The sequence below is a fragment of the Sus scrofa genome, chromosome 5 (assembly GCF_000003025.6).
Source record: "Sus scrofa isolate TJ Tabasco breed Duroc chromosome 5, Sscrofa11.1, whole genome shotgun sequence".
Taxonomy (NCBI): Eukaryota; Metazoa; Chordata; class Mammalia; order Artiodactyla; family Suidae; genus Sus; species Sus scrofa.
This window is the reverse complement of record NC_010447.5, coordinates 79609248-79633745: the sequence shown is the minus strand read 5'-3', so window position 1 is coordinate 79633745 and position 24498 is coordinate 79609248. Positions and strand designations below refer to the sequence as shown.

At 39.5% G+C, this 24498-nt stretch overlaps 1 protein-coding gene across 1 annotated transcript in view; it reads right to left on the bottom strand.

The window, feature by feature from the left end:
• Nucleotides 1-24498, bottom strand: part of SLC41A2 (solute carrier family 41 member 2) — a 127687-nt gene that overhangs the window by 87854 nt on the left and 15335 nt on the right. Inside the window, 1 exon segment of the mRNA XM_005664183.3 lies at nt 12614-13338. Coding sequence (XP_005664240.2) covers nt 12614-13168 — 555 coding nt within the window. The 5' untranslated portion in view covers nt 13169-13338.

The window sequence follows — 24498 nt, the reverse complement described above, 5'->3', positions numbered from 1 at the left end:
CCAACAGGAAAATTACAGTAATATTATCAGCTAATTTCACAAATGAAGAAAGGAGGACTGAGAGAAGTCAAACAATTTTCCCAAGGTCAAAAGATGAGACCTAGAATTGACCCAGGAGTTTGGAGTCATCCCATGTTCTGCTCCCCATTTTAAGGTGTGAGGCAAGAGGCTGCAGAGCACAGGATCATAAAAGAACACTAAATGGAAATAAGAAAGCCCATGATTCTAGGCATGGATCTGTCATAACCTGGCTGTGTGATCCTGGATGAGTGAGGTACCTTTCTGATTTCAATTTCTTCATCCATGAGATGAAGATACTATCTGCTCTGACTAGCCTATGGGGAAATACCATAATAATGAAAACGATAGTATTAAAGTACTTTATAAACTGCAAAGATCATACAAATGATTTAACAACACAAAGTGCTATTTTACAAGTGCAATTAAGAGGTGAATGTCCCAGTATGAGATTTTATGGACTAAGTATATTAATTTGTGCCAAAAATATCAAGAGTATCATCTTGTCATTAACACCAAGACAGGTGAGAAAAATAAGACTTAAATCCATCAGATAAATGAAAAAAGGTTTCAATCTGTTTCCAAAATGTCCCCAGAGGCTGTTCCAAATAGGTAGAGAACTAAGGCCCAAAGAGAGTTTAGGAAATATTTATCAGATCAGTCTTTGGCAAAAACTTGGTTCAAAGGATTCACAAGGACATCCCTCCAGGATTTAGGTCAACTAAAGATGGGCCTACAAAAAAGCCCTGGAGATCCAATAGCTTCCCAGATTCCTTAACCTGTCAACAAAATTAAGCCAATAATTCTGTCCATGTTTTATGAAGGGTAAGAATTCCGCTATGCAAGCAGGATATGCGTCCTTCAGAGATGAAGATGGCGGTGGTGATGGTGACAACAGGTAACAATAATAATAAAAGTAATAGTAATAAATATTCAGCATTCCCTGATTGCTTATGTCCCAGACATTGTTCTTAAGGCTTAATCATTTAATCTTGACAACAATCTTACAAACTAGGTATCATTTTTATCAGATTAGACATGATTCAGGAATATATTTTACCTAGGTCATAAACTTAAGACACCTACCTATATGATTTGAGAAACCCCAGAACATCCAAATTTCTCTATCAGGCACATGCCATCCCACTCTGCTCTGTTGGGATGCGCCCCTCTAGGTCATTCCCACCCTCTCCATGTTCAATTCAAATCAAACGTTCCCAGGAGAATTACTGTGAAAACACTTACACCTTAGCATTGATAAAACAATAAGAACTATCCACTTACGATCTCCTCCCTCATGCCCAATAAATTCGACATTCTTTTCTCTACACCTGCAGAGCTATGATTACAGAGGTTCTCAAAACTTTCTCAGCACACAGTACCTGTTGTGTCTGAGAAATGTTTTTACAGCATCCCTAGGCCAAAAGAAATACCTAACAGTCCTACTAAGTAGTTAGATCCAAATAACTTAATCAGTACTTATTTCCTAACAATGTGGCAGCTATTTGAAGGAATAACACAAACTGAAAGAAAAAAATCATGTTTTTATGTCATATAATCACAAGTACTTAACTAATGGAGATGTGTATCTGTTGGGCACTGCACAACTTCTCAAACCTTGCAAATGGAAACTACTGCATTCATTTCTTGTTCTACCTGGATTTCTGTGAGACACGTGCTTTTATTTTCATAGCACTGCTGAAAATACATCTTTGCAAAGATGTGTCATTACGAAAAATGGAGTGAGAGCTAATGTTAAAATGTTGAACCACCGTGAGCCAGCAGTCTGTAGGGTGTCCAAGAGGTATCATTGTGTTCCTCTAAAAAATTTAAAACATTCCAGAGCAACCCTGGGGTGTCCAGACACATATTTGGGAATCACAATCAGATTATCTCAGTGGAAATTCTGATACTACTACTTTTACAATATGACTTGAGCAAAACCATGCTTTACTTTCTTCATCTAAAATAGGGTCATAATTGTACCTACTTATACGGTTGTGCTCAGGATCACGCCATACATAGTAATAAATTACAATATTGAGTGTTGATAAACTATAATACCAAGACATATTATCAGTTAATTTTCCTGTTAGGAGGAGGTAATGGAAAAACAAACCAAAAAAAGTCCAGGAAGGGGATGCTGAGGCAGTTAGTGCCCAAAATAAATTTCACCTACTTACAAATGCTGCCATGATACAGACATGTCCTTTGAGGCTATGCAGATGATTACATACTGATAGACTTCTCCACAAGAATCTGCCCTACAGGAAACCAACTTCTGATCTTACCCACTTTCGGATGTCTGTCAACATCCAGAACCTTAGGCAAGCCCCACACAACATAGTGTCAGATTATTTACATACTTACTACACTTGAAACCTAAAAATAGACTAATGGACAAACAAAAATGAAACAAACAAGAAAAGGAATAAGAAAAAGTTTTAAAAAAAAAAACAGAAAAAGTTTAAAAACATCTAATTGTTGGAGGTCACTTTGTGGCTCAGTGGAAACAAACCTGACTAGGATCCAGGAGGATGCAGGTTCGATCCCTGGCCTCGCTCAGTGGGTTAAGGATCCAGTATTGCCATGAGCTGTGGTGTAGGTCGCAGACGTGACTTGGATCTGGTGTTGCTGTGCCTATGGCATAGGCCTGCAGCTGCAGGTACAATTCAATCCCTAGCCTGGGAATTTCTATATATTCCAAAAAGCAAAAATTAAAAAAAATTAAAAATCTAATTAAAAGAAGCTACTGCAACTTAAAAAAAAAAAAAAGTTATATATCCCAGATTTGAAAAAGATGTTCCTCATTTTAACTTAATTATTTATTTATTTTTGTCTATTTAGGGCCGCACCCACGGCATATGGAGATTCCCAGGCTAGGAGTAGAATCATACCTGCAGCTGCAGGCCTACGCCGTAGCCACAGCAACGCCAGATCCAAGCCACACCTGTGACCTACACCACAGCTCATAGCAATATCAGATCTTAACCCACTGAGCAAGGTCAGGGATCAAACCTGCATCCTTATAGATACTAGTCAGATTAATTTCCACTGAGCCACAACGGGAACCCCATTTTAACTTAAATAAAACTACACCTATTCACTTCTTGACATATGACACAATAACCGACCGCATTCATAATTACAAAAATGCAAATTAAAAGGTGATCGGTTTTCTTCTGTGTGATTAGTAAAGGTCAAAAAGTTGGATGACGGAGTTCACACTGCAGAGCAGTGGGATGGACAGTGTCTCTAGAGCTCCAAGATGCAAGTCTGATCCCCACTCAGCACAGTGGGTTAAAGGATCTGGCACTCCTGCAGCTGTGGCATAGGTCGCAACTGCAGCTCAGAGCTGATCCTGGCTCAGGAACTTCTACATGCTGTGAGGCAGCCAAAAAGGGGGAAATAAACTGGATACCACTCTGTTGGTAGGAGTATAAAGAAACAGGCACGCTATTACAGTACCAGTGAGAATACAAAGTTTTAACTTTCTGGCAATATCTATCAAAAGTAAAATGTACGTAATTTTCAATTGGGAACTCTACTTCAAGGAACTTATCCCACAAATAAACTTAAACATGAGTTCAAGCACATACATATAATGATGAGTCAATTTCATCACTGTTCATAATCACAAAAGATTACAGGCACTTTAAATCTCCTTCAATAGGTAACTTGGTAGAAAATAATGACACATCCTTGCATTAGAGCATTATATAGCTGGCGAATAATTTGGTAAATCTGTGCGTATCTACACAGAAGTTCCAAGACAAATTAAGAAGAGCAAGGTGAAGAACAGAATTATAGGGTTCTCTGTTATTATATTTTTAGCGAATATACACACATGTATTAGTGTGTGTATATGTGTGTGTGTGTGTGTGTGCATTTAATGTTCTTCAAGGAGACAGAAAAAAATAATACCAGTAAATTTTAAAGAAAGAACAGGGGAAGGGCACATAAAAAAGGAGCCTTCTTTCTCCAGTATATTCTTTTTACAGCTTAAATGTGCTTTATCAGCTGCATACATTGGTTTTTCATTAAACTTTTTGTGTTTAAATTATTATAGATTCATACGCAGCTATAAAAGGTAATGTAGACAGATCTCATGTATCCTTTATCCAGTTTCCTCCAACGGTAACATCCTGCAAAACCATAGTGGCAAACCATATCACAGCCAGGATACTGACATTGATAACGTCAAGATACAGAACATTTCCTTCACCACAAGCATCCCTCCTGTCGCCCTTTTATAGCCACGTACACCTTTCTCTGCTTCCAGCCCGGTCTTAATCCCTGGCAGCTACTAAGCTTTCTCCATTTCTATAAAATGTCAATTAAAGAATGTCATATAAATGAATATGGTATTGCATAACCTTTGAAGACTGGCATTCTTCACTCTGTAATTCTCTGGAGATTCATCTAGGTTGCTGTATGTATCAACAGCTAATAATTTTTTGCTGTTGAGTAGTATTCTGTCACATGGATTTACCAAAGTGTGTTTAACCATTTCACTCCTAAAGGACCTCCAGGGTGTATCTAGTTCTTGGCTACTTGAATAAAGCAGCTGTAAACATTCATACACAGGATTTTTGTGAGCATAAGTCTCCATTCTCTGGAATAAATGTCCAGGAAGGCAACTGCTAGGTTGCATAATAGTTAATGTTTAGGCTTTTTTTTTTTTTTTAACTGTCAAAGTGTTTTCCAAAGTGGCTGATGCCCAGGAAGGCAACTACTAGGCTGCATGATAATTAATGTTTAGGCTTTTTTTTTTTTTAACTGCTTTTCAAAGTGTTTTCCAGAGTGGCTGTACCATTTTAAATTCCCACCAGCAATACATGAGTGATAACCATTTCTCAACATGCTCAACAGCATCTGATATTACCACTATTTTTTTATTATAACCATTCCAATAGGTATTTAGTGATATCTCATTATAGTTTTCATTTGCATTCCTCTAATGGCTAAAGATATTGAATATCTTTTCAAGTATATTTACCATCTGTACACATTCTTTGGTGAAATGCCTCTATGTTTTTCTTTGCCAATTTTCTAACTGGGCTGTTTTTCTTAGTTTGTTTTTAGTGCTGAGTTTCTGAGAGTTGTTTATCTATTCTAATCTTTTGTCATATGTGTGGTTTACAAACGTTTTCTTTCACTCTGTAGCTTGGCTTTTTTACATCCTTTTAACAAGAGCTTTCTTCACAGGACAAAATTTTTATTTGATGAAGTCCAGTTTATCTATTTTTCCTTTTATGGGCGATGATTTTGATGTCAAGTCCAAGACTTTGCCTAGCCCTAGGTTCTGATGATTTTTGCCTACGTTTTTTCTAAAAGTTTTGGAGTTTTACATTTTATATGAAATGAGTGATCCATGTTGAGTTTATTTTTCTATAAAGTATGAGACTTCAGTTGAGGTTTATTTATTTATTTATTTATTTTTGGCCTATACATGGCTAGTCACTCCAGCACCATTTGCTGCAAGGGCTATTTTTTTTTTTCTCCATTGAATTTCTTTGCATCTCTGTCAAATTTAGTTGGACATACTGGTGTGGGTCCACCTCTGGGTTGTCTGTTCTGCTGCACTGATCTGTGTGTCTATCCATCCACCAATACCTCAGTCTTAATTACGGTGGTCATTTTCGTCAGCTTGAAATCACGCAGGGTGATCCTTGCACTTTATTTTTCTTTTCAAAAAGAAAATTCTATTTTCTCTTCCTTTGCACATAAATTTTAGAATATTATTTATTCTATAAAAAAATCTTGTGGGGATTTAAAAAGTTTTATTAAACATGTATATCAATTTGGGGAGAATAGATATCTTTATTGTGTTAAGTCTTCCAAGCCATGAACATGGCATGTCTCTCCATTTACTTAGACCTTCCATGATTACTTTCATCAATGGTTTGTAGCTTTCAGCATAGAAGTCCTGTAACATGTTATGTTCAATTCACATCTAGATACTAATTTTTGAGTAAATGTTACTGTATTTTAAATTTCAATGTCTACCTATTCATTGCTAAAAACAGAATTTATTTTTGTATATGTTATGTATCCTGGGACTTACTGAACTTATTTATCAGTTTTAGAAGTATCTTTTTTTTTTTTAGGTCCTTGAGATTTTCTAAGTAAACATCATGTCACCTGCAAATAAGAACAGTTTTATGTCATCCCTTCCAATCTGTTTTTTTTTTCTTTTCTTGACTTATTGCACTATGTAAAGTAAAGGTAATGAGTATGGACATCCTTGCCTTGTACCTGATCTTAGGAGAAAAGCATTCAGTATTTCACCATTAGGTATAAAGTTAAGGAAGTTCCACTCTATTCTTATTATCTGAGTTTTTATCATGAACGAGTGTTGAATTCCATCGAATTTTCTTTATCAGTTGACACAGTCATGTGATTTTCTTCTTTAGCCTGTTCATATGGTAAATTACATTGATTTTCAAATAGTGAATAAGCTTTGTATTGCTGGAATATACTTCATTTGTTCATGGTGTATAATTCATCCTGTATGCAGCTAAATTTTATTTGCCAATGTTCTGTTAAGGATTTTTCTGTCTGTGTTCAGGACAGACACTGGTCTGTAGAATTTTTTGTTTGTTTTTTGCATTGTCTTTGATGCTTCTTAAAATGAACTGGTAAGTATTCCCTTTTCTTCTATTTTCCATAACAGCTTGTGTAGAATTAGTGTTAAGTCTGCTTTAAACATTTGGTAGAATTTGCAGGTGAAACCATCTGCATCTGAAGACTTCTTTTGGGGGAGTTCTTGTTTTTGCTGTTTTCTTTTTATGGCCACACCTGTGGCACATGGAAGTTCCCAGGCTAGGGGTTTGAATGGGAGCTGCAGCTCCAGGTCTCCACCACAGCCATACCGGATCCAAGCACATCTGCGACCTACACCAAGCTCATAGCAACACCAGCTCCTTAACCCACTGATCCTTAACCCAGGGATCGAAACCACATCCTCACAGATACTACGCCAGGTTCTTAACCCACTGAACCACAATGGGAGCTCTGTTTGGGGGAGTTTTTTAAATGATGAATTCAATTTCCTTGGTATAGAGCTATTCAAATTATCTACTTCATTTTGGGTGAACTGTGGTAATTGTGTTTTTGAGGAAGTGATCCACTTTAACTTGTGTGTAGAGTTGTTTGTTGTGTCCTTTATTATCCATTTGACGTCTACAGGATTTGGAGTGATAGCCCCGATTTTATTCTGATATTGGTCATTCGTGTCTTCTTTTTTTCACTGTCAGTATTGCTACAAATTGTCAGTTTTATTGATCGTTTTGAAGAACCAGATATCTGTTTCACTGATTTTTTCTACTGTTTTCCTGCTTACAATTTCACTGATTTTTGATTTTATGTTTAGTATTTCCTTTCTTCTGTTTGCTTTGAGGATACTTTACTCATTTTTTTCCCCAAGTTTGAGATGGGAGCTTAGATTATTGATTTGAGTTTTTTTTTTCATTCCGGAAAAAAAATGCATTTAGTTCTACAAATTCCATCTCTGTACTGTTTTAGCGATAACTCACAAATTTTCACGTTATATTTTATTTTCATTCAGCTCAATGTTTTGTCTTTTATTTTTCTCGAGACTTCTTTCGCCCATGAATTATCTGAAAGTATGTTACTTAGTCTCTAAGTGTTTGAAATGTTTGTTTTGTTACTGATTTGAAGTTTGATTACACTGTGGCGGAGAACACACTCTGAAGGATTTCAGCATTTTAAATTTGTTAGACTTGTGGTTGCCAAGGGGGAGGAGGAGGGAGCTGGCATGGACTGGGAGCTTGGGGTTAACAGATGCAGACCACTGCCTTCGGAATGGTTTAGCAGCGAGATCCTGCTGTGTAGCCCTGGGAACTATGTCTAGTCACTTGCGATGGAGCATGAGAATGTGAGAAAAAAGAATGTATACATGTATGTGTGACTGGGTCACCATACTGTACATTAGAAAACGGCCAGAACACTGTAAACCCGCTGTAATGGAAAAAAATAAAAATTATTATATATAAAAATAAATAAATAGGAGTTCCCGTCGTGGCGCAGTGGTTAACGAATCCAACTAGGAACCATGAGGTTGCGGGTTCGATCCCTGGCCTTGCTCAGTGGGTTAAGGATCCGGCGTTGCCCTGAGCTGTGGTGTAGGTTGCAGACGCGGCTCGATCCCGTGTTGCTGTGGCTCTGGTGTAGGCCAGTGGCTACAGCTCTGATTCGACCCCTAGCCTGGGAACCTCCATATGCCGTGGGAAAGGCCCAAGAAACAACAAAAAGACAAAAAAATAAATAAATAAATAAATAAATAAATAAATTTGTTGAGGTATATTTGATGGCCCAGAGCATGCTCTCTGTTAGCATATGAACTTGAGTTCAGACAGAATGTGTATTCTGCTGTTTTGGGTGGAGGGTCCTATAAACATCAATTAGATCTCGTTCGTTGATGGTGCTTTTGATTTCTTCTCTATCCCTGCTGATTTGCTGTTTATCTGTTCTATCGATTATTGAGAGAAGGGTGTTGAAATCTCCAAATGTAATTGTAGATTTTTCTATTTCTCCTTTCTGGTTTGTTGGTGGTTCTCATTATCAGCTGGCAGGATGAAAAGTCCCAGCACGCTAAGTGCCCGTCTCTGGTACCACCCAGCTGAAGAGTTACAGCGTCTCATTACAGCCTCCTCTCCACCCCTGCTCTCCCAGCTTTCCCGAGGTACAACTGACAAACGGAATTGTAATACATTTAAAGAACACAGCATGATGAGTTGATACACATATAATTAGGAAAGGATTCCATCAACAAGTTTATTCACATATCCATCACCTGACATTGTTTTTCGTTTTTTGTTTTTGGTTTTTTTTTTTTTTTTTTTGGTGAGAATGCTTAAGATCTCCCCCCTCAGCAAATACTGAGTATATAATACAGTGTCATCAGCTACGGTCATCACGCTGCACATCAGAGCCTCAGAATGTGCTCCTCTCATACCTGGAGTTTCAACCCCTTCACCAACCTCTCCCCACTTCCCCCACACCCCCAGGCCCTGGCAACCACCATTCGACTCTCTGTTTTTTTTTTTTTTTTTTTTTTGTCTTTTTGCTATTTCTTGGACCGCTTCCGAGGCATATGGAGGTTCCCAGGTTAGGGGTAGAATCGGAGCTGTAGCCACCGGCCTATGCCAGAGCCACAGCAACGCGGGATCCGAGCCGCGTCTGCAACCTACACCACAGCTCATGGCAACACCGGATCGTTAACCCACTGAGCAAGGCCAGGGACCGAACCCGCAACCTCATGGTTCCTAGTTGGATTCGTTAACCACTGCACCACGACGGGAACTCCGACTCTCTGTTTTTAAGATCTCTCTTCTTTAAGATTCCACACAGAAGTGATACCATACGATATGTGTCTCTCTAGCTGGCTTATTTCACTTAGCATAATGCCATCCAGGTTCACCCATGTTGTGCATTGCATCTCTTGAGGAGGACGTCTGAGCTCCCTGCAGGGCCCTTTGCTGGTGTAGGTGTGGGTGGGGCCGCAGTTTTTTCTGAAGTGTTTGGCTAGAGTAGAATAGTTATTGTCTAAAACTTTTCTGTCTTCTTATGCGTTCCTTTCATAGCCCTTTAACTATAAATAACAGGGTTTTTTTGTGGGGTTTTTTGTTTTGTTTTGTCTGTCCTTGTTGCCTCATTGGCATTTCTTAGTTGCTGGCTTCTTTTTTGTTTGTTTGTTTTGTTTTTTGCCATCCTGCAGCATATAGAGTTCCTGGGCTAGGGATCAGATCCAAGCCACAGGTGCTATGGCAATGCCAGATCATTTAACCTGGTATGCCAGGCTGGGGAGGGAACCTACATCCTAGCACTACAGTGATGCCGCTGATCCCTTTGGGCCACAGTGGGAACTCCAGCTGCTGGCTTCTTTGGCTTCAAGTCTGGAGTATGTGAAACAAAAGAAAACCCAGAAAATTCACCTCTGTTTTGTTCCTTGAATCCTAAGGGGCCTAGCCAACTTCTTTCTTTCCACCTTTCAGAGTCTTCTTATGCTTGTTTTATATAAAGTTTCCAGGGTTTTCTGGTACTTAACAGCAGGGATAGGTAAAAGTACATCTACCACGGTTTCCCAGAAGTGGAAGTCCATTTATTATTTTTTAAATAAAAAAACAGAACTATTTCATCAGAGTGATAGTGACTTCTTGGGGGTCACAGTTATGCTGAAAGAGGCATTTTATCTAATGCAAACTCTAAAACTATAGCTACACTTTATAAGGAGGGACAAACATGGCAATACCTTCCTAGCTTTGCAAAATGAGAAAGGTGACAAAATTGGTCTAAAATTGATAATGCCCTCTATTTTCTTTCACACTTTCAAAACACTGGTATTTAATCCCGAAAACTTTAACAAAGCATCCCTTTCCTCTCTGATCTCTCTACTAACACATGAGAAAGCAGCCCTACTCAGATTTCCAGGGTTAGAAATATAACTCAGGTACTGCATCATTTCATCTAAGTTTGGAAACATACATACTTTGCATCGACAGCACAGTAATAAAATAAGGAATACTTGAGAGCCATACTATGGCTTATTTCAAAAGAATTGTCTATAGCATGACAACAACATCTCCAGAGAATACAAGATCTCAGGCTTTTGTAAATATCAGCTTCCAATAATATATATATATATATATATTTTTTTTTTAAGCATCGCACGTGCAGCATATGAAGTTCCCAGGCTGGGAGTCAAATCAGAATTGCACCTGCTGGCCTATACCACAGCCACAGCAACGTGAGATCCAAGCTGTGTCTGCAGCCTACACCACAGCTCACAACAATGCCAGAGCCTTAACCCACTGAGCAAGGCCAGGGATCGAACCCACATCCTCATGGATACTAGCTGGGTTCGTAACCTGCTGAACCACAACGGGAACTCCGAGCTTCTAATAATATTCTAATGATAAGTATTAATTTACCTGGGAATTACTAGAACTTACAAAGGTATTAGCTCAGTTTACTTATATTTAAGATGGATGAGTGGCTGATACTAATCTCCTTTTACAGAATCTAACAATAGATTAGGTCTACAGACAATCTGACACACACATGCAGCATGTTTACAGAGAACAGCATCTATCCACAGACAGGGCTCTGCCATTTACTAACCGCATATTCTTGGGTAAATAGTTTAAAACTCTGCTCGTTTTTAGTGAGGGAAGAAAAAACAAGGAGCTTGGACTAGATGATTTCTAAGGATTTCTGATTCTGACATTCTATGACTTAAAACCCTTTACGTCTGATTATCAAGATCTTTATAACAAAGGTGAGTTTATTTCATTCATTCTTTTCACAAGGAATTACTGAATATTTGTTCTGTGTAAGGCATTAGGCTGGTGTTTTGGATTGCAGCCTACTTAAGTGGGACCAAAGACCATGTGGCCTAACTCTCCCACTCAACTCCACTTACTAGGAGGAATGAAACTTCGATTAGTAGAGACTATTAATCCTCAAACTTTAGCTCATTATCAAAACACCAGGAACGCTTACAAAATTAAATTGCAGGGCCCCTCCCCCAGAGTTTCCGATTCTGTGGGCTGGGACAGAGCCTGAGTATTTGCGTATCTAACAAGCTCCCAGATGATGCTGAGAATGCTGGTTCAAAGAGCACTGAACTTGGAGAACCACTGATTCAGATAAAGGCCACTACGTGAGGAGTCACTGCTTTAAACGTGTTCTTGCCTCTTCCGCACACTTTTCCATCTCCATTTTCATTCTAACAATATTCATTCCCTCTCTTGTGAGAAGCAGTTGCATTCCTAGTGTTTATGGTTCTGGTGCAACTACTGATCTGAATGCCCATCTGTCCCAGGGAGAGAAATGTAACCTGAACCGGGTTAACTATACCATGGTATCTCCCTAGTCACATCCCCTGTTCTAGGGATAAGCATGTGACCGAAGTCAAGCCAACCGCTGAGTTTTTCCCTGGAATTTCCCAAACTACAGACAGAAGGATAGCTCATTCTTTCCTTTTATAAAACAAAATAAAAAGATATGACCTCACAACTGTCAGCAGCCATCAGTACTAGAGTGAATGAGGGCAACAAACAAAATCAAAGTTGAAGTGAAAGAGAGAAGGCAATCATAAATTTCATCATAAACTGAAGTCCCTGATCTATTTATATCTGAGGTAGGCTATGCACCTGCTCTGCACAGTTACAGAAGACAGTGTCTTCATTTTGTTAATTGCTTCAATTAACTGGTTAATTGAGCTTCAATTCCTTACAACAGAAGAGTTCTGACTAGTAGACGTGATCCAAAGGTAAGATATGCTCCCTGTAAACAAGGAGATCCTTTAACTGATCTACCCATTCTGAGTTACTTTTATTATTTAATACTTTACGAAGAATTAGTTTATGGTCAGAATGAGACTATTCTCTTAGAGCTTCCAAAGAAAAACAAACAAAAAACACCTCGAAGGGGCAGATTATCCATCAGAGTCGGCATCAGTTCATCTAAGCTAAGGGATAAATTAAATCGAAATAAAATGTTTGGGTTAAGTCACCGAAGCAAAGCACATTAAACAACAAAGACAGTGAAGTTAAAGACGAAAACCTACCTGGACTATATCCAAGACCATGCCTGCTGAAACTGTTCCAAAGCCGGCCAGCAGAAACGGCACAAGTATCTGCAACGCCATGACACCACTGGATTCCTTTGGCAATTTCCGGTTTGCTTCCACCAGGATGTCTTCATCACCGTCACCGGCTCCATCTTCATCTTGTAACATGGCCGTAGTTTCTGACACCTCCCTCCCATCACAGTAACTGTAGTTGGCATAGTCGTCATACTTTTGGCTACAGCTTGATGGCGTGTGCCCACTGTTGCCATGAAAGGGCTGCTCTGAGAAACCGTGATATTCCATGTGCTGTTCAGATCTATTACTGAATGTCTGCGCTGCAGGTGACAGCCCATCTTGCCAAATGCCGTTCCCTTTTTTGTGCCTGTCTTCCTGGTTTTTCTGGTAAATTACTGGAACCATGCTCAACAGCAAGCTTAAAAACTTATCAGACTGAATTGTATTTAAACTTAAAGTCCAGTCTACAAAACCTCCTCCACTACTTGATCCACCGCTTATTTTATTAGTAATAGATCTTCCTTTACTATTAGTCATATTGTCATCGCAAAGGACCCTGGACGCCTTAGATCTCAAGCTTCATGAACCATAGCAGATGAATCAGAAGCACACGAATGCTGGTTTCAATTAAGATGCTGACTTCATGGTACAGAAAATAATGTTTCCACTAATAAAAGATGTTTAGAAGTTCCACAGAGGGATTGGATCTGGAAAAATAAAATAATTTTAAAAATCAGATTAACTGCCTTAATACTTCACAGTTAAAGGTACAAAATGTTCCTAAACCTAAGGTATTGACATGTTACTGGGTGGGTTTAACAAAAAACTACTTTGTGCCATACAACTGCTTTGTACACGGAAATACAGTGCCCAGCTTTTTCATGAGCCCCATTTTGTTTAAGTATTTATTTTTGCATACTTTATATAATTAATACCCATGTAAAGTCTCCAGATGTCTCTGAAGTTCTACAACAGACAAATATATTAGGCGTACCCATTGTGGCTCAGTGGTAACACGCCCAATTTGTACCCATAAGAACGCGGGTTCCACCCCTGACCTTTCACAGTGGGTTAAGGATCTGGCATTGCCATGAGCTGTGGTGCAGGTCACAGATGTGGCTTGGATCCCACGTTGCTATGGCTGTGGTGCAGACCAGCAGCTGTAGCTACGATTCCACCCCCAGCCTGGGAACTTCCATATGCCGCATGTGTGGTCTTAAGACCAAAAAAAAAAAAAAATTTAAATAAGTAATGGTTTCCATTACTTATACTGAGGTCTCAGAATCAAATTGCTATAACCCTTTACATATGGCAGCACAATAAAAGATAAAGTATATGGCACTACATTTTAAACATATTAAATAATAAACCACATTACTTATAACAATATATATTTTGTTATTAAAATATGAAGAAACATATGATAATGTTTGCCATAAAAATACTTGGTAAGTATCTTGAATACTGTACAGGGTATCTTTTTCACAGATAAAAGTAGGCTGAAGTCATATTTGTAGCTCTGACATACAAAAAATACATTATAATTGATTTAGGAATGTAATCCCACTGTTACATAGAAAATAATCAAAATGACTCTCATACTGAGTACAGTAAGTCAGAAAGAGAAAGACAAATACCATACGATATCACTTATATCTGGAATCTAATATACGGCACAATGAACCTTGCCACAGAAAAGAAAATCACGGACTTGGAGAACAGACTTGTGGTTGCTAAGGGGAGAGGGGGAGGGAGTGGGATGGCCTGGGAATCTGGGGTTAATCGATGCAGACTGTTGCCTTTGGAATGGATGGGCAATGAGATCCTGCTGTACAGCACTGGGAACTCTGTTTAATCACTTCTGATGAATCTATACATGTATGGGTAACCGGGTCAACACGCTGTACTGCAGAAAACTGACAGAACACTGTAAATCAGCTATAATAAAAATAAAACAAAATAAAAAATAAAGGAAATAACCAAAATGAACAAATATTCACTTACTCCTCTATTTCCAAACCAACCAAAAGAATGTTTGTACTATACCTATCACTTAAGAACTTGCTCAAAGTCAGCTCTGACCCTCAATTCCAGAGTAGGCCCCTGATTGGCTGGGCAGTACTCAGCTTCTCCTAAAAGATCTTGAGCTAAAGACACAGACACATAGTGTTAAGCTAGTCTGAGAGTGACAGACACTGAAGCGGCAAGGTCACACACCACCTGCCCAGGTAGAGTCTATTTGGACAGCTGTCACAGTAGAGGCAGAGGCTTTCAAAGTGATCACAGTGGGTCTATGGCCTCAGGTATTTCTCAGGAACACCCAGATCTGTCTTAGACATCCAAGACTATCCAAGATCAACAAATTGGCCCTGATTTGATAAGGGAAAGATGGCCCAATTGCCTAATTGGACTGCCCACCCACCAAGCTAGACTAGAATTGTTGCTGCTGTTCTGCTGCTTTTAATGAAAATCAGTGTATTCTTTAATATTTGTTTTTAATTCCTTGATCTCTTTGGATAGGAAGATCAATAACAAGAAATGGCAAAGGGAAAAAGAGAAGGGGCTGTGCTGGGGACAAGTGGATAGTAGGATAGGAAGATCAATAACAAGAAATGGCAAAGGGAAAAAGAGAAGGGGCTGTGCTGGGGACAAGTGGATAGTAGGGCCTGGCTCACTATTCCATCATTCAAGCCCTTTTCTTTCTGCCCTCTTGTGACTAGGGGAATTCCTGCTAGGGAATTTTTTTTTTTTTTTTTGCCATGGTATGTAGGGATTGAACTAGGGTTGCAGTGGTGAAAGAGCAAAGTCCTAACCACTAGATCACCAGGCAACTCCCAGGAATATTCTTAAAATATAGATTCTAGGACTCCAGACCTACTGACTAAAAATGCCTACATTTGAGGCACATTTTTCTAGCTTCCCAAGAGATTACAATGCAGAAATCCTACAGACTTGCGCTGAGAATTCAATGAGATTAAGTGCTAGATACCATTTTTGCCACTTGTAGATCAGTATGCAGAAAAAGTCAATGGTTAAAGAAAATCAAATAAATGGAAACAATGTCCAGAGTGAAGCAAAGAAAAAAACAAGTGGTCCAGAAGGAGGGAAAAGACAGAACAGCACCAGAGAAATTTCCATGTAATAAGAGGCTCAGCTTTATGTCTGGAATTTATGTGATTCCCAGAAGTCTTACATGAGTCAAATTGAGTGGGTTTCTGTTCCTTCAACCAATTCACATTTAAAAATTTTTTATTTATTTATTTTTTATTTTTTGCTTTTTAGGGCCGCACCTGCGGCACATGGAAGTTTCTAAGCTAGGGGTCGAATTGGAGCTGCACCTGCCTGCCTATGCCACAACCACAGCAACACAGGATCTGAGCCACATCCGTGACTTACACCACAGCTCAAGGCAAAGCCAGATCCTTGAGCCACTGAACAAGGCCAGGGATCAACCCCACATCCTCATGGACACTAGTCAGGCTTGTTACCACTGAGCCACAATGGGAATTCCTCACCTTTCAAATGGTGAGCATTTTCACTGTCCCAGAGAGATCCCTAATCAAAGAAAATGCAGAACAAATCTCAAAGAGATCAAGCTTTAAGACAAGTCTACACTACTGAAGGGCCAGTCATGGATATAGACAGTTTCCTCTTTTTCTTGAACCAAAGTTCAAAACAGAAATGCAGAGAAATGTAGATCAACAAGAAAGAAAGATGACAGTATTTGTATCACTGTTCAGCTCAAATTGCATGCTTAGGAAATTCGATCAACCAATACTAAATAGAAATATAGACGAGAAAGAAGGAAAAAGAAGAATTTCCCAAGACAAGTCACCTCTCTTAGAATATCTGCAGGACACAGCTAAGCACACAGTCTACACTCAGTCTGCAAGTGGGATCCAGATGCAAAGACACATCCAGTTTATACTTTTGCTCCTAGGATTCTTTCTTCAGTCTAAATTATTTAAAAGGTTAGATGGAGAGGTGGTTACGCACCAGAACCACTACTGTGTACAGAGACCAGACAGAACTTTTGTATAAATTTAAAACAGTGCCTCCTAGAAAAAGGAAGCTCCAGGAGTACACTCTTGGGCTGGATTTCAGCCCCACTGCATCACCTCAGCCAAGTACCCTTAAGCACTGCAGAATCTGCACAACCATACAGGACAGACTGGGCAGTTAGGTGAACTGTGCTTAAAAAGCATAAAACACATGTTTTGTTGTTTTTTCAGCATCTTTCCCCAATTTTTTAGTCTATGGTATCTCCCTTTCCTGCATGAAACCACACCCCATTCCATGAGGTTCTGGCAGGCCTAGTAATCACAATCCCCCATGCTCCAGACCATATAAGACAAGTGCCAGGAGCAGGCACTTCCCCAGAATTTCCCATATGTGCTGGCTTACTATTTCCTGAGTACCTACTAGATTAACAAAAGAGTCACTATTCCCATTTCAAGGATTTCATCCTGTGGCAGGGAGGAAAGACAACATCAGGTGAGCAAATAAATAGGTGTGATAAAGGCAGTGAAGGAAAACAGCTGATATAGGAAGGAGTGAATGGCTGACGGGGCCACGTGAAAGGGAAGATCTGGAAAGGTATTTTCTCACTTCCCTTTGGGATGAAATCATTCTGAAGCTGTCACTAGGTCTTCCTCCTCAAAAAGCTCCCTCCTCCACCACCATCCCCTCTAACACTTGGAGGAAAGCTCTATGTTTGAAGAGGACCCACAGAAACAGAGAATCAGAGCTAGAAGATGATGAGGTTCTGACAGAATGAGAGTGTCTGTCTCATACATTGAAAGCACATTCCACCCCTGTTCCTCCCAATTACATGCGCCGCTACATTTCCATTGCTTAATCTTGGTCTGAGTAATGTTTCTGTCCTAACAGCTGTTTTTCAAATAATGCAGTTTGGAAGTACTAGGAATTACCCAGCTACAAGTGCACACCACGGACCGCACTGACCATTCTGCACAGAGGAAAATGCATTCATTTTTACTTATCTTTCAGTTTATCCAGTTAAAAAGTGATCAGTTACTCTAATGTTTGCATATTGACAAAGTCTACCATCCTCCTTAAAGACTCTTTAAACTTTACCTTTAAAGAAGTCACTTAGAAGCTAGTTGAATAATAGATTACAATCAAAACAGTTTGTGGTTGATTTTAAGTGGGTAAGGTACACATATGCCACTACATACAAAATCGGTTGCTCCACATTGTTATTCACCTATGGATGAGTTAAACACAAGGAAAAAATTTAAAAGTAAGTGAATAGAATTGTGCAATGTTTTCCCCAACTTTAAGGTGCTTTAATTTTTCTTGGGTCCTCCTTACAGTTTCTAGTTCCTTTTAAAAATAATCTGAGTTACTATTGATAGCCATTCTTAATTCCTTCAGTATTTTCATTACCTCCTTTTTGAACCTGATGTCTATTAGAGTGCAGATGGACTCACCGGCACGGGGGGGGGGGGGGAGGGGGGAAGGGAGGGGGATGGACTGGGAGTTTGGGGTTAGTAGATGCAAACAATTACATTTAGAATGGATAAGCAATGAGGTCCTGCTGTATAGAACAGAGAGCTATATCCAATCTCTCAGGATAGACCACGATGGAAGATAATATAAGAAAAGGAATGTATACATATGTATGACTGGGCCACTTTGCTTACTGCAGAAATGGGCACGGCATCATAAATCGACTATACTTTAATGGAAAAAGTAATTAAAAATAAAATTTTAAAAGATTTTAAAAAAATTTTAAAGATGGTTTAAGTTAAAGAATGACAGTTCCCATTGTGGCTCAGCGGGTTAAGAATCCAACATAGTCTGTGAAAGTGCAGGTTTGATCTCTGGCCAGCCTCAGTGGGTTAAGGATCTGGGGTTGCTGCAAGCAGCAGTGTAGGTTGCAGGTGCAGCTTCAATCCCGAGTTGCTACGGCTGTGGCATAGGCCCACAGCTGCAGCTCCAATTCGACCCCTAGCAGGAGAACTTCCATATGCCATGGGTGTGGCCATAAAAAGAAAAAATAAAGAAGGCCAGTGGAGATATCTGCAAGTCACTCTTTAGCTACCCAGTAGGTTATATTAATCTAGTAACAATATAGCCAAGAAGAAACAGTGTCTTTAAAATTTTACTATAGTGGTTTACATTTAAACTGTCAATTCTATTTGTAAGTTAGAAAGTAACCAATCTCCAGGAAAAAAGAATCCACACTTTATTCACTAATGGCAAATGTCTGCACAAAACAGAAGTTAAAAAAAAAAAAAGCATCTGCAGCAGGTATTGTAAGTACAGTGGTTAAAACTGCAGTTTGGGACTTTTTTTTCCAAATTATTTCATATGGAAAATGTATTTATCTATAATGCTCATGTCATATCAATAAGTATCAGACATGATTCAAAAATTCCTAGACTGAGTGGCTATATCAAATGTTACCTAGCCATTTTGTTCCAAAGATTCTCTAGGTGTTATATGCAGCCAAGAGAGGGACAACTCTATCTGAATGCCTGAGACATTGTTACCGAAACGACAGTCTACGGTGCAGCAGTACTGGCACCACCTGGGCGCTTATTAGAAATGCAGGCTCTCAGGTCCCACCCACACCCCAACCTACTCCATCAACACTTGCACTCTGAACAGCAAATGATGGAAGTTTGAAAGCATGTCCACAAACATTCAAAAAAGAATATAATTTACACTCATAAGACTAAAAACTGGACTTTCAAATGTGAACAAGGACACAAGTACTGGTGAGACATACAGCATCACTAGTCCCAGTGTAAACTGTACAACCACTTTGGAACACAACTTGGTGTTATCTGCTAAAATCAAAGACAACATATGCTTCCATTCTAGCAATTTCGCACCTAAATACACACCCTGACGTAACTCTTGCTCCGTATACCAGAAGACACATAAAATGGAGTTCCCATTGTGGTGCAGCAGAAATGAATCTGACTAAGAACCATAAGGGTGCAGGTTCGATCCCTGGCCTCGCTCAGTGGGTGAAGGATCCGGCGTTGCCATGAGCTGTGGTGTAGGTCACAGACACGACTTGGATCTGCCGTTGCTGTGGCTGTGGCGTAGGTCGGCAGCTGTACCTCCGATTAGATTCCTAGCCTGAGAACCTCCACATGCTGTGGGTGTGGCCTTAAAAAAATAAAAAAAAAAAGAGGACATATGAAAGAATAGTCTTAGCAACAGATTTACATGCCAGCAAAAAAAAAAAAAAAATTGGAATTAACTCAAGGAAAAAAGATAAATTGTGGGATATTCACACAATGGAATATATGAAGAAGGGTATGATAAGCAAGCACAAATTTCCAGAGAATGGTTACACTGGAGGAAGTGAACACAGGGGGCTCCAAAGGTAGTGGTTATATTTTTTAAGCTTGGTAAATAGATACCTGTTTATTACCAGGTTTGTGTGTGTTTTGTTTTGTTTTATTTTTTTTGCTGCACCCACAGCCTGCAGAAGTTCCTGGGCCAGGGATGGAAACCAAGCCACAGCAGTAACCCAAGTCATAGCGGTGACAATGCTGAGTCCTTAATCACTAGGCCACCAAGGAAATCTATTATTGTTCTTTAAACGTTTTCATTACTTTACACGAGTGCTTCAATATGAATCACATGGTGATAGATTTTATTACTGCCAATTATTGCTCCTCTCCTATACAAGGATTATATTATCTCTACCTGTTGCCAGGTTACTGGCAGGGACTGTGGGAGGATTACACTTCCTCATCTCCACCCACATCGAGTTTGGCCACATGACTCACAATGGCCAATACAATGAGAGCAGCAGCAACATCTACAAACAGTTCAGCTAGGGCTTCTCCCTCTGTCATGAGAGTGGCATGTCCCAGGCAAATGGTGCCTCTTCAGGCTGGGTCCTGGGACAAAGATAATGTGCAGAGCTAGGGCAGATGAACAGCAGCAATCCACAGGCAACAGGTAACGGGAGAGAGAAATAAAGCTGTGCTGCTGAAAGCCACAGAGAATTTGGAATTGTCTAGCACAGCATGATCTACGAAAGCTAACCCCAAAAAGCATGTATTTGAAAGAGGAATCTGACCTACACATTCCCATCTATTTTAGTCTAAGACAGTTTCTCTGATATATTGAGCACTTAAAGAGTTCTGCCTACGGTTCAAGAGTTGTGAAACAGTGGTGTCCAAACTTTTAGATCTCAGGAGCCAGCCGAATTTCACCCCAAATTTTACCAAGTTAAAGATGATCTTTCCTTTAAAAATAAGTGTTCATTTTAACACCAAAAATGTACAAAGGGCAAAATCTCATACTAAAAACCTTTCCATGGAACACATTTAGAATTATGAAGGACTTACTCCATCTTCCCTGTGAAAGCTTTGTCATGGGCCAGCATTAATCTATAACCATGTCAGGGAACCACAGACTTAAAGGAAAATAAACTAATACCAGGCAATCCTGATGAATGTTTTGTTACCAAAACAAACAAACAAACAAAAAACCTTAATGGTAAAACTGCTTATTTTTAAAAGCTAAGAAAAAAAAGTGGAGTTCCCATCATGGCACAGTGGAAACAAATCTGACTAGGAACCATGAGGTTTTGGGTTCAATCCCTGGCCTTGCTCAGTGGGTTAGGGATCTGGTGTTGCTGTGGCTGTGGTGTAGGCCGGCAGCTACAGCTCCGATTAGACCCCTAGCCTGGGAACCTCCATATGTGTGGGTGCGGCCCTAAAAAGGACAAAAGATACACACACACACACACACACACACACACACACAAGTGTATTGTAGGTATGTTGAGTAACTTAACCAGTATCTCAGAGAAAATCTGCCCATTGTGCTGGAAGAGGCATTCTGTTTCATTGCAAAGATTAAATAATACACTTGAAAAATTAAGCAGAACTGTGAGTTGGCAGGCCTAAGTCACGCCTCATTATTAAGAAAGGCGATAAATGCAAGTTTAATACTTCATTATCTCCACGAACAACAACAAAAAGATTATCACATTTAGTAAAAAAAATTCCAAAACTCTTTATCAAGGGGGATTTTATATTTATATACACACACATAAAACCACAGCACTACACCCACATACACACACACACACACAATGACCTAGAAGTCAAGTCATAATATGGTTATAATGGATTCTTAGTTTAGTCACTCTGAAAGTGTGCATTCTGTTTCTTTCATTTCCTCTTTGAGTATATGTCTTCTTTGCTTTTGTTGTTAAGATGTAGAAAGTTACCAAACAGTATGTATTATGTGGTCAATTAAATCAGCTTTCAGAGAGAGGTCATGCCAGACAAACTAGACTTTAACTGATATTTACAAATCATTTTCTTATGTTTTAAAAAATACTGGTACGTTCTTTTAACTAATACCCAGCAAGTACTTGTTTAACTGTATAGGAGGCTCATAAAGAAGGCTTATGTCTATTTAATTTGCTTTTTGCAGCACTCAAACAGCAGGCTGACTTTATGGCTGCTCAGTTTTTTCTTCTACTGTTTTCTTTTAAAGAATGAAACATGTGTAAACTTAAACACTCCACAATTTCAATGATTAATTCTTTCCATTTAAGCAAAAACTATTTTTAAGTTTCAGTAGCCTTTTAGCTATCAGTTTCATCATCCGAACTTCTCAGCTTCTCCATTTCTTATCCCAAACTCCCTTTTCCTGAAGAATTTACCATTAAATCACTTTTCTCAGCACATATTCCAAACAGCTCTTAACTAAACATCCTTTGGTTTTCTCATGTTCACGCTGACACCACTTTCTGATGTCCTGCCATGACCTCACTGCCAAACCCTTCTCCCCTGAGAATGCATCAGAACCCACAAGGACACCCCAGTCCCAATTATGGGATCACAGACCCTGACTACTACATCATACTGAAGAACTCTCTTCCCCATTTGAGCTAACCCTGCAGCTACAACGAAAATCACGTCTCATTTTTAACCTTTGCCTTCATTTTTCTCATCTACAGGGCTCTCCACACTACTTATTTTTGGTTCCTAATTGTTTCGTACTGACTCACTGCTAGATTTCCTAAACCGACTAGATTATTCTCTCTGATTCTTCTCTAACATTCCTTTATTCCATCAAATTTTGTTTATTCAGTGTTCCTACTTCCATACTTTCTAGCAATTGTTCCTAATGGCCAGGAACTTTCACCTTATTCAAAAGGTCACAAGAAATTCTCCCACCCCCAAAGAAATCTACCCAAATTAATGTATGATTAAAGATACAGAGAAGGAAAAATATTCAAAGTTAAATACCCCAAACAGCCAATATCCTATCATGTACAGATTAAATAAAAATTTTAGGAGCTCCTGCTATGGCACAATGAGACTGATGGCATCTCTGCAGCACCAAGATGCAGATTTGATCCGATCCCCAGCCCAATACAGTAGTTTGTTAAAGGACCCAGAGTTGCTGCAGCTGTGGTATAAGTTGCAACTATAGCTCAGATCTGATCCCTGGCCCAGGAACTCCATATGCTGCAGGGTGGCAAAAAAAAAAAAAAAAAAAAAAAAAAAAGAGGAAGAAATTTTTAGGAAATTCCTACTGTGGCACAGTGGAAACGGATCCACATTGTCTCTGTGGCCACTCCAGTCACTGCTGAACCATGGATTTGATCCCCAGCCCAGCACAGTGGGTTACGAATCTGGCATTGCAGCAGCTACAACTCAAATTCACTCCCTGGCCCAGCAAACTTTCATGTGCTGCAGATGTGGTATGGTCAAAAAAATAATAATAACTTTTAAAAATCAAAGGTATCCTTTTGGTCTCCCACTGCCAATTCTCACGTGGCAAAGATGACATCTTATATTTCCTGTGATATTTAATACATCACTTGACCCTCATAATTAAAAATCAATATGGCAATCTAATAGAAATCTCCAGAATTCCAAATGTACTACTACTGCTTAACAGAAGTATAATTCATGGTATATAGTTAAGAACGTATAGCTAGAAAAAAAAAAATGTATGACCCTCTTCTGTCATTTCCTGTAGCTAACCAAGGAAAAGGAACGATTCCAAAGTAGCGATGCTAAAGAACAAAGGTGAGCCCCGTCAGTACCTATGCCACTAACTCCATACGGTGTGAGTCTCAAACTGATCCAAACAACAACTGAATTACAGTAATATTAGTAATATACATACTTTGCCCCACAAATTTTTTTTTTTTTTTTTGTCTTTTTGCCTTTTCTAGGGCCACTCCTGCGGCATATGGAGGTTCCTAGGCTTGGGGTCGAATCAGAGCTGTTGCCGCCGGCCTACACCACAGCCACAGCCACGCGGGATCCGAGCCGCATCTGCAACCTACACCACAGCTCACAGCAACGCTGGATCCTTAACCCACTGAGCAAGGACAGGAATCGAACCTGCAACCCCATGGTTTCTAGTCAGATTCGTTAACCACGGGAACTCCTGTCCCACAATGTTTATCACTCACTGTTCAGCTCATATAAAAATACTTAGAAATGGAAATATAAAAAACATTATCTCGGGAGTTCCCATTATGGCTCAGCAAAATCCAATCTGACAAGTATCCATGAGGACGCAGGTTCGATCACTGCCCTCGCTCCTGCACTGCCATGAGCTGTGGTGTAAGTCACAGACACGGTGGCTGGGATCCCGAGTTGCTATGGCTGTGGCATAGGCCAGTAGCTACAGCTCCGATTGGACCCCTAGCCTGGGAACCTCCATATGCCACAGGTGCGACCCTAAAAAGACAAAAATAAAAATTAAATAAATAAATAAATAAATAACACTATCTCACAAACACTGTCCTCCCTGATAAAAAGGCTTACCTCTAAAGTGGAATGAAGGTATTGTTCCCCTATCCAACCTGTTTGTTGGTTTTGGCTGAAATGCAG